The following is a 12,096-nucleotide window of genomic DNA, read 5'->3' as shown; positions in this document are numbered from 1 at the left end:
GGTTGTGGTGTGCGATAATTGGTTAAACCCTAGGGTTTCTAGTTCAGGCTATCCTACGGTGTTCATCTTGTGACTGTCGGATGAGATTGATAAGGTTCTTGGTCTGGTGCAGTTGTTGTGCAACCTGAGCCATATATTCCTAGTCTTATGTTTCCTTAATTATTACTGTGTATTGTAGTAGTATTAAAGATATGTTGTTCTTGTATTACTAGCGGTTTACTTAGTGTGCAGGTGATATAAGTTGGACAACTTGGATTTCAGTCGGTGAAGACTTAAGTGTAGTTAGTGTTCCAGTTGTATCTTGTATCGGTAATCGTGTATATATTTTGTATCTTGGTCTATTGTTTTGAGAGATTGATCATCTCTCAACTTAATACAAAAGATGTCTTGGTAAATAGTGAATTCGGAGTGATCTGATCCCTACATATTCGATTGAAAGACATGAATGAAGTATCTTGTACATGAACTTGCTTGTTTCGCCAAGAAATCTGCGACGACATTCACCTCCCAGTATATATGCTCCACCTCATATACATATGTATCCATAATTTTATTAATTTCGCACAACTCATCATAGTTCCTCTATAGGAACACAAATGTACGTTTTTACAATCCAAACGCTCGTATCTTCTTAGCTTCTTCGGTAATATTTTATATCTATCATGATAGATATACTAAAAAATGGTGTAGAATTTAAGTTTAATATAAGAATAAAGGACAAAATTGGTCCTAAACGAATAGTCAGAATACGAATTTGGTCAAAAACATTAACTTTCTAAAAATTGGGTCCTAAACATTTGATATCGTTGTCGCAGTGGTCCTTTTTTTACAGTTCCGTCAAAAACTAACGGTCCGCACCCAATTAATGATTTTTTAACTTAATTAATATACTAATGCATAATTAAACAAAATTCAATAATTTTTTTAAAATTGCTAAGAAATTCCAAAATCGACTCTTTCTCTCTCTTTTTCCTTCTCTTCCAACTCTCCTTCATTCTTCCCAAATTGGACTCTCTCTCTCTTCTTCTCTCGGGCGCTCAGTGTCGTCGCATCTATCTCTCTCTATGCTGGCTCCTCCATAACTCGCTGTCATAGTGTGTTTCTCTGCATTACTGCTATCCGAGATCAAAACCGCCGTCGTCCACCATTGTTGTCGCCATCAACCCACATTCCTTTTGGTCCTGCTCATCTCTCTCTCTTCTCGGTGGTCCGGCGTTGTTATCTCTACGTCGATGCCGACGCTATTGCCGGAAGATGGTTTCTCTTCCGTCGCCTCTGCCTGCTCGTCAACAAGCAATATTGCTGCTCCACGACCTCATCGTCGTTGTTCTTGCCTCGGTCCAGCCCATTGTCATCCTCTCTCCGTCCCCGTCTCCGTCTCCATCTTTCAGCTCCACCATCAATGCCCTCTATTCTCTCCCTCCTTCTCAATCAATCTTACCCAAATTCATATTTTGCCCTTATATTTAGGACCAATTTTGACCTTTATTCCTAATATAAATGGTTGGAGTAAAATCACTTTTGGATATAACATATATTCAAAAATAGAATTGAATTTGGTGCAAATGGTTAGAAGATGACCTAAGGAGACAAGATAAAATTTTTTGAACTTTCAATAGTACTTAGTACTATAATTTATCTGTTTCAAATTTATTTTTATGATTGCTGTATCAAATTAAAGATTTTATGATAATCTTTAACTTAAGATGCAAACTTGTACTATGAATTTAATGTATTGCGATTTCATTCTTCTTAAAATCGGTTCTAAAAAAACAAACAAATTCATCGGGGATTTCAACTATTTTTAAGAAGATGAGCGAAGCAGCAGGGGGTAAAGTTTGCGACAACAAAAGTATCAGTGAAATGAAGTTACCAAAGCCATTTCACGCACTGTTATCTTCAATAATAGGAATAAACCAAAATTCTTTGCATCTCACATGAAATAAATCATAACTAAATTAAACCATGTCTCACAGAATGGTTCTTACGTTGGGGAGGCAGATGCTGATGAATCGTAATACTATTGCTTCCTTCCCCTTCCTCTCCTTGGTGCCTGTGCTTCAACTTGTTCTTTTCCTCCACCTTCAGTTATGTCGGCTGGAAACAGACACATAATTTTCAAATTATTCTAAGATGAGAATGAATGGAAACAGACAATCAGAATGCAAATCGCAATTAACACTAAAACTAATTGGTATAAACAGAAAACTCTAGCGAGTTCATATTTGTAGCAGCTCTACAGAAAAGCAAAGAGATTAGCGAGAAAGGAGTCTAATTATACTTTTCAATCAGGAACAAGTGTAACATTTTATATTGGGGGTTTTATCATTTTATATTAACAACCCGAACAAGTGAGACTAATTAAGACATCCTGTACTCTCCAACACAAACACAACTAATAAAAGAATAAACTAAAACACTCTCCAATAGTTTCTTCCAAAACGTTGTTCTTTATCCAAAATATTTCAAATAACCTACTATTAATCACAGTACAAACACATTCCAAAATGAAACCCAAAACGGATCACAGATCCATAGTATCTTATACATTTCACAAAAAACATTTTTACTAGAGTAGAGCACAAAATATTAAAACGTAGCAGAACTGCAGAAGTTCTGGCACAAAATCGTCTACCTGAAGTGGACTATCAAAGACCTAACTTATACCTTTACCCAATGAATGGTGTCATCCTCAATCTTGATTCCATATTTCTATGTGGCATTTTCCATGAAAATTGACTGTGTTTTCAAAAATAAATTCATTTTTTATTTATTTATAGGTACTATAATCATGTTCCTTGCTAATGCTGAAGGGCTATAGAGAAGGAAGTAGCATCCCAAGACCTGAAAATCACAGGTCTAAGAAAATTTTGAAGATCATTATCTACCGATCTCCATAATAATATTGGATCATAGATTCATAATAGCCTATAACATTAAAAAAATGACGGCAGAGAGTTCCTATAAAATAAAATCCCTCAGTCCCACTTTAGTTGAGTCGTATTCCTTTTTGGATTGTCCACTGTAGCTGAGTCATTTCCTTTTTTGGCAAAAAGCAATACATTTTCCCTCTCTTATTTTACTCTCTTCATCACTCTTATCTTTTTCTTTTCTATTTTATTCTCCCTTTACTTACCTCACTTAAAACCATTTTACTTAAAACAATTTTTCTTAAATCCATGTGCCGAAAAGAAACGACCCTACTATAGAGGGACGGAGGGAGTACCATGGATGAAGGAGATGCCTGCAGACTATTCCTTAAAAGAGTTAGCAGACCGTGGCAACATTCGGTAGGGTTGTATCATTGCTTGGATTAAACTAACGGGTAGTTATTTGAAGTTAATGGGAAGTTACATCAAGTAATTATTGTAATTTTTATCTTTAGTTCCGATACTATATATAGGTCCCTTAAGGTTTGAAAGAATGGGAAGTATTGAGAGTAGTTTATTTTACCGTAGGGCCTCATAAGAGGATTATCATTGTTCATTTCAGTTTACATTCAATGTTCTATCAAATTTCAGTTCATGTGTTTCCCTAATCATGGCTGCTGACCAATATGCTACTTATGTCAACATATTATCGAGAGTATATGATCCGTCCGCCTTTCACTTCATATCATAGGGAGATAACAATTCACTCTATCACACTCTCAGAACGAATGCAAAATTGCTGATTAGGTGACCGGGACCTGTGTGCTTTTTTAATGGATAATCATGTAAAGCTACTAACATAATTTCCAATCTTAACTCTGACTCTACCTCTAAATTCACAATCTACATAAATTGCATACATTTTCTGTCCGGGATTATTATACATTACAGGTATAATGGGCATACCTACGCTCATAATTTATATTAACCTTGTAAAGCTACTAAAATAATTTCCAATACTAACTCTGTCACCACCTCTGAATTCATATTTTACATAAATTGTGTATATTTTCTATCCTGAATCATTAACTCATGTTGCAGGTATGAACGCACCTACACTTAAAAAAACAATTGACAGCAGGAAGTTCCTATATAAGAAATTAATAAAATACCCCCTCCGTCCCAAGTTACTTGAGTCGTATTCCTTTTTGGGTTGTCCCAAGTTACTTGAGTCATTTCTCTTTTTGACTAAAAACAAAACATCTAATCACACCTACTTTATTCTTTCTTTTACTTTACTCTCTCTTTTTTCTCTTACTTTATTCCCTCCTCTACTTTATTTAACTAACTAAACACAACTTTCTTAAATCTCGTGCCGTAAAGAAACGCCTCAAGTAACGTGGAACGGAGGGAGTACAAAAGATGAAGGAGATGCCTACAGACTATTCCACAAAGAGTTAGCAACGATCGTGGCAACATAATTCATTCTATCACACACACTCAAAAGGCACATAAATTGCAGATTAGGAGACCCTATGTGCCTTTTTAATGGATAATCATGTAAAGGTACTAACATAATTTCCAATCTTAACTCTTACACCACCTCTGAATTCATAATCTACAAAAATTGCGTATGCTTTCTGTCCTGATTTATTAACTTACATTACAGGTATAATGAACGCACCTAAACTCATAGTAATTTATATCAACCCTTATCCCTAGACAAAGGCAGCTAGATGACGGAGAATAATGAGCCAAGACATTACCATCAGGTCCCCGAGCCATCAAAGTAAAGAAGATGTTATTGAACTTCTCCATCTTCTTTGCATCCTGAGCTTGGTCTGTCTTAAATTTGATACACTGAAAGAAAAGAAATAAAGAAATTACTGATCATCGTTCTTGACATAGATTTTCACATTCCACTCAGTAAGTTCTAATCTTAAAATTGTGGTAACAAATACAGGTAGCCAGCCATATTCAGCTAAATTCTAAAATCTCAAGCATCTTCAAGATTTTTTAGTTGACAAATCTATCAAGTGCAAGGTAAGCTAATTTAGATATGATAATCACACATTCAAACTGAATGCACAACGAGTAAGAAAGATCTTTCACCTTATGGATGGTTTAAGTATATATTATAAGGTAAGGGGATTAGACGATTAGTAAATCTAGACAAAGAAAGAACCCACTCGGAATGATACAACCGACCTCCAAATAACATCACAATCATCTTGCCCTATCAGTGTAATAATCTAGTGCTCGTAAATGGAAACTCGAGTGCAAAAAAGATATGCCAAGTTAATAAGAAAATTGAACACCTACAAAAGGACCCTTAAATAATAAATATACATTAATCAAATAAGATAGCACTCATAAAATGAAATCACCTAATACTTTTCCATCCATGTGCATGACTAAACACTGACCCAATCAGCATGATAGATTCATTCTAACTCCTACTGGAATTTCATGAGCCAACACAATTTTGCATGCTGCATCTAAGGTTCATCTAACCCCTGTCAGGGGGCACTTCTAGTATGAACTGTGCATAGCAGGTGTCCAAACTTTAGTCTGGTACAGGCATCTTAGTTAAAGCTGAAGGCTCATCCATTATGAGGTCAGCATATCGAATGTTTGTGGTAAATTACTGGATCACAAGATGATTATAAATTCCATGTAAGATACAGGATTGCATGTTCCAAGAAATAGGTCTGCCTGAGGACCAGAAGCCAGCTTAAATTTTAAAGCAAATGGTAATTTACTTGATCAACTGATTTTTCAAATCTATATATACTTCACCTATGAAATAGGTGAGTCTAACAGTCTAAGCACCTGAACGCACTTACAGTTCAATAAGTGATTACAATCTACACAGTACATATTGAATCACATGCAAATAACCAGAAGGCCAGTCACATTTCAAAGGGAAATTAAAAGATCTGTATACCAACTAAATTTTAACTTCCTAAGGACATAGCTGAACATATTTGAGGATCTTTTAAAATTTAAACCCGAAATGTGCCAAGCTGGTTGAAGTTGTACTTTCTCTTAAGGATATAAGTGTGACATAATTGCAAAGTAATGCTGCTGAAGCTTATCCATTATAGTAACTTACAGCTATAAGAACTTCCCCAAACACCTTAATCAATGAATACATCTTCAAGAATAATTTCATCAGTCCCAGAAATAGACAGCATATGATATCTCTGGCATGAAAATTTTCTCACCATTCGTTTCACTTTGAATTCAAAAATCGATTAACAGTTGTAAGATTCGCTAGCACCAAAAATTCGAAAACAAACATAAATGTTAAAGTATTCAGAAATTTGACCTCTCTATCATCGGTGACTTTGAGCACCAATTTTCCATCACAATGCCTGTATTTCATAGCATAACGAGTCTGTGGCACCCATTAAAAGGATATCCGTCAGTTAGATATCATGGAATACAAATGATATGAGTGCAGCGTAGTTGAGGTGAAGAGAAATACTTTTTCGGGATCGGATCGAAACAATTGGACGGACTTTTCCACGAAATCGTCCCATGATTCAATGTAAACCATGATCAGAAAAGTGAGGATTCAGCTTCTTTCACTCTGTATGTGCGATTAGGGTTTGCAAAACCCAGACGGGGTCGAACGGATCGATCGCCGGGAGAATTATGTGAGGTTTTGGGGAGTTTACCGCGGAGAAAATCGGATCCGTGGGGAGCCTAGACTAGAATAACAAAAATGTACTCATTTTATTATTTCTTCCATATATGGGAAAAACGTCACCCTCGTTGGCGTGTTATTAAGTAAAAATGCTATACAATTTCGTCTGATTTTATACAAATACAGTTTAAAGTGTAACACCCCCACTTAGTTGGTGTGTTTAAATAAAAAACGTCATGTGTGTTGGCGTCTTTAAATCATATATTACGCCTACTTGGTTGGCGTGTTTAGTTGAAAAACGCCATCAAGGTTGCATTTTTTTTTGTTAAAAACGTCATCCAGGTGGGCGTATTAGCGTTGAACCAGATATCAGACACAATTCTCCCAAAAACGAGAACCCTAATCACTTTCCCTCCCCAAATGCGAAAACTCTCCCCAAATGCGAAAACCTTAAGGAAACCCTTGCTCGGGTCGACTCAATCGGCGATTTGAGGGTGAAGATTTCGATTTTGGCTCATTCTTCCAAACATTAGTCTTGCTATTCGGTTAGTATATCTAAATTTTGACCAATATTTGATGGATTTTTATGATAGTATATATTGTGGTGTAATTAATAGAAATATTTGATGGATTGTTATGATATTATATATTGTAGTATATCTAATTTTTGACAAATATTTGATGGATTGTTATGATAGTATATATTTGATGTAATTAATATCTAATTTTTGACCCATTTTTGGCTCACTCTACATAATGATAAATGTAAAAATAATACATATTTATTTGTGTTTTACATTATTGCAGATAGTATGACGTGGTGTGTCAATTTATATTGGGGTGGAAAGATAATTCTGGGAGCAGTTATTTCATATGATCCTCATTTTTCAAAAGGATTCATTATGTTGGATGAAAGTGTTTCCTATGATAAGCTTGTGGAAACAATTTGTGAAATGATTGGGATGAGCATATTTGAAAACAAAGTTCAAATAATATGGAAACATACTATATGCGTTGGATCCGAAGTCACGTTTATAGGTACTCTACTAGAAGAAGTTTGCATACCACTAATGTTCAGTGAGAGTATGGCTACAGGAGGTCAAATTGAATTATTTGTTGAGTATTCAGCAATTACTCAACAAATAAGTCATCATGTCATAAGTTATGATGTTGGTATGTCTACGAGAGCCCAAGAACCAAGTTTCGCTGCAACACAAGATTTTGATGTTGGAGGCGTGCGTTTAGGGGACAGTGACAATTGTCATGTGGTTGATGACATTATAGGTCCTGATAAAGCCGACTTTCTTGATCCACAATCACCTTATGATACTGAAGATGTAAACAGTGTTAGTACAGACTCAGATGGTGATCCGCCTAATGATGAACAATTTGTTGATTCAAGACCGTTTATTCCAGTTGGAGAAACATCGGTTGAAGAAACAGTGGTTGGAGAAACAGCAGTTGGAGGAAGAGCAGCCGGAGGAAGAGTAGTTCCACAGTTCCCACTGTTAGAGTTTGTATACTAGAAATCACCTTTCGAGTGATTGAATACTGTAAAAGTCTATAAGCTATTTTCCAATAAATAAAACAAATTATTTTTGTCATAATGTTGTTATGTTTTACATTTAATGGTTGTTTATTGCATATTTAAATGTATAAGAACGTAACAAAGTCTAAGTCTTTGCTCTAGTAGACCGGTTGTGGGCGTCGTCCAATTTAAGGTAACACGGTCAGTTCTGAACAAAGAAAAAGCAGAATTTCACAACCCAAATAGGCCTAGACTACCTATCGTGAAAGGTTGCAATGTCAGTCCGATTATTTCTAAGCCTTATTGAAATAAGATGACGTTGGTGTGGTATTGCACTGAATGGATCTAACAACAAGACATGTCTCTATGCTATCTACTGAAAGACGAGGTCTTGATAATTAATTTCTTAATCAATGTACGTTAGCATTGAGCATACGATATTGAGTATCTACTACTTTGACTTACCAAAGGTGCAGGTTTTTCGTCACCCAACGATCCAGGTATATTGGGTAGTGGTGATCGTTATCTAGCGGTGCTAGGATTGCTATTACGTTGAATCGTGCGCGAGGAGAGTCTCGTTTGATAACATCCACGAGAGGAGCTCAAAACAAGGTTTTATTATTCGGAACCTAGCTAGTTGGAGTTTAATTACTATATGAATAATAAATAAGAGTTTCGTGTTTAGTCCACTCTTGGAGATTAAAAATATGTTAATTAATTAAGTCCATAGCAGACATTAATTAATTAATGGATGTTTCCATCTTAAGCACGGGAAATAAATTACTTACTTAAAAAGGAAACCTGGAATACTCGTAATTTCGAATTTGGAGAGGCAGTGCAATATTACTTCTGTAGTGGCTGCTTGTAATATTCCAATATAAGCTTATATTAAATTGTGTGTTCAATTTAATTAGTAAGAAGCTAATTGGGTGAGGCCTGATCCAAATTCTTCCTTAGATCCCTGACTGAGCCCAATATGTGACTTAATATAAATAGAAGAATAAAGGAGACAGAACAAGAAAACAACGACAATAACAATAATTATTATTGCTAGAATTTTCGTCCCCTCCCCCTCTAGAGAAAGAGAGAGTTCGAAAATTGCTTCCTCCGTGAGCAAAGTTTTGTCTTCGTTATTCAAATCCTAGTACGCTGGTGATATTTGCCCACACAAATATCAGTGTACAGTCCGGGACACCAGTCAGAAGATCCGAGGTCGAGTACTGAAGATCTTCACGTGGAGACGGAGCAAGCCATCATCGATTCTTGATTGAATCAACGAGGTAAACTGGCTAATTCCGTAGTAAGCATGTTTTAGGGATTTAATATGCTAAAGCATGTTTTAATTCAAGTTATGAGTATGATACATGTGATAATTACGCGAATAGAATTTGTCTAAATAATCTGCTAAATAGATCAAATTATGTGATCTGATTTTATCGCACGCTTCCGCTGCCAACCCCTTCACCCATAGCGTGGAATGAACTATTTTCGCACCTTACCAGGTACATATGATAGTTTTGATCCAAAGAACTTTGAGTCTGCTGATCCCAATGTGCATTATTGGAGTGAAAAAGATCATAGCAAGGTCGGTTTGCATACTAATTTTAGAACGAAGTTGGAATTGAAGACAACTATGACTTTTTGCCATTTGGAAAAAATCCGACAATATACAGTTGCTGAAAGTAAAGGAAAGAGATGATATGCAGTTTGTAAGTGGCCACAAGGAAATCTGAAAGATATGTCATTACCGAAATGTTTGTGGGAGTGTCGAGCAACGTTGAGAAAGCATGATGAACACTGGCAAATTAGAGTGTTTAGCACTGCTCATACTTGTATGGGGGATCTTAATTATAATGGGCACGCTAATCTTTCGTCGTCCATGATATCATTGAGTGTTTGACATCAGATAGAAAACGATCCAGCCTACAAGGTAAAAGCTATTGTGGCGGATATTGAAAATAGATTTCATGTGAAAATTAGTTACAAGAAAGCATGGTATGCTCGGAGGACAGCTATTGAGCTTGTATATGATTTATGAGAGTGGTCATTCAAAGTTTTACCGTCTTATTTGAATGAAATGCAAAGACAAAATCCTGGTACAATTGTCAAATGGTTGCATGATAACAGATTAAGCCACAGTATGAACAAGGTATTCAAGTACGTATTTTGGGCTTTTGGACCAGCTGTGGAGGCTTTTCAACTATGCAAATCTGTTTTAACAGTTGATGGAACTCATCTACGCGGACGATGTAGAGGTAAAATTCTTATTGCCGTTGGATTTGATGTTAATAAGAAATGTTTACCTATTGCATATGCCATTGTTGATGAGGAAACCAAAGAAAGTTGGAATTGGTTTATGGAACTCATTAGACTTCATGTAGCAAAACATGAAATATGTGTAATATCTGATAGGCATGTGGGAATCATAGATGCAATGAATTCTCCCATATGGAAAGAAGAACCTAAAGGTCATCACAAGTTTTGCTTGGTACATGTTAAAAAGAATGTTCTGCAGAATCACAAAGGTATCATGGTTAAAAGATTGGTTTGGAAAATGAGTATTGCTACCAAAAATCGCAAGTTTAAGAAAAGACGTCGTTTACTTCGAGACGTCAACAACGAGGCTTTGCAGTACCTTGATACCGTGGATAAAGAAAAATGGAATTTGGCGTACGACAAACACAAGAGATGGGGTGAGGTGACTACTAATATGGTGGAATCTTACAACAATGTGTTGAGAGGCGCAAGAGAACTCTCAATCAAAGCTTGCATTGATATGACACTTTGGAGGACAATAGAATGGTTCAATGAGCAGACAATTGCATCAAGACAGTGTGCGACACAACTTACCCCGTGTACGCATGAAAAGGTGTGCAAAAATGATGCAAAATGTCAGTTACATAATGTGAGAGCACCAAGCTCAATTCGAGGGATTTATGTGGTTCGAATAAGACATCGAATTGGGGGAAAGGGTGGTAACAAGTGGAAGGTGTTGTATTTGGAGTCGAACTGCAAATGTCAAAAGTGGCAGATGTGGAGACTTTCGTGTTCACATGCAGCGGTAGTTGCGCGGTTTAGAAACGACAACATGATATTGCTTGTTAATCCCGTATACCACACAAGTGTTTGGGTACACCAATATTCTGGGGTGTTCAATCCACTTAGACACCCAGATTATTGGGACGTGCCTGAATGGACTTTGTAGTGTTCACGAACTCAGTTAATGCCTCGAAGTCGCGGTCGATACCGTACAACTAGGATTCCTAATCAGATGGATGTCCGTGAAGCTGACCAGCCACGAGCCCAACGTCGTTGTAAACAATGTCGTCAACCTGGTCACGACAGGCGCAACTGCCTGACTTCTTGATTGTTTAGACTTATGTATTGATTACCATTTGAGAACTATTTGAACTTATGTATTGATTACTATTTGGACTTGTGGTATTTTATGTGGACTTATGTAGTATTCAATATGTTACATAATGTATTGTATTGTGATGGTGGCTATGTTACATAATGTATTGTATTGTGATGGTGGCTTTGTAGGGTATGTTATGTGTTAGAAATAAAAAAGGAGGAAAATGTTTCTACATTAAACACTAGTCGCGTTGGCGTTTTCCCCAAACACGCCAATGACGTCGGCGTTTTCTCTAAAACGCCAACCGTGTAGGCGTGTTTCATAAAAATGCCAACGGGACTGGCGAGTAAATACAGAATGGGTGTATTGCATTGGTTAAAATCTCAGACGAAACATCAAAGTGTAAAACGCCAACCAAATTGGCGTTTTTCCGTAAACACACCAACGACGTCGTCGTTTTTCCCTAAAACGCCAACCGTGTAGGCGTGTTTCATAAAAACACCAACGGGACTGGCGAGTCAATACAGAATGGGTGTATTGCGTTGGTTAAAATCTCGGACGAAATATCAAAGTGTAAAACGCCAACTTGGTTGGTGTTTTTCCGTAAACACGCCTACTCCATTGGCGTGTTTAATCAGAATGTTTGCCTTCCAATTTCAACCAACCGTTTCTACCCGATCATGCTTAT

General features: G+C 36.6%; 1 protein-coding gene across 2 annotated transcripts; it reads right to left on the bottom strand.

The window, feature by feature from the left end:
* Window positions 1–946: 946 nt before the first annotated feature.
* On the bottom strand, window positions 947–6,576 carry LOC121760183 (signal recognition particle 9 kDa protein-like). 2 transcript variants are annotated; one of them, XM_042155811.1, is made up of 5 exons: window positions 6,361–6,576; window positions 6,202–6,270; window positions 4,637–4,730; window positions 1,989–2,097; window positions 947–1,491 (listed from the first exon to the last, which is right to left on the bottom strand). In XM_042155811.1, the coding sequence occupies exons 1-4, from the start codon at window positions 6,430–6,432 to the stop codon at window positions 2,021–2,023; spliced, it is 312 nt and encodes a 103-aa protein (XP_042011745.1). In that variant the 5' UTR covers window positions 6,433–6,576; the 3' UTR covers window positions 947–1,491; window positions 1,989–2,020. The 2 variants fall into 2 exon arrangements, with proteins under 2 accessions (XP_042011745.1, XP_042011744.1); XM_042155810.1 differs by lacking the exon at window positions 947–1,491 and having other exon boundaries at window positions 1,870–2,097.
* Window positions 6,577–12,096: the final 5,520 nt, after the last annotated feature.

This window comes from Salvia splendens, chromosome 13 (assembly GCF_004379255.2).
Source record: "Salvia splendens isolate huo1 chromosome 13, SspV2, whole genome shotgun sequence".
Lineage (NCBI taxonomy): Eukaryota > Viridiplantae > Streptophyta > Magnoliopsida > Lamiales > Lamiaceae > Salvia > Salvia splendens.
Note: the sequence above shows the minus strand (reverse complement) of the source record. Positions and strands in the feature narration are given on the sequence as shown.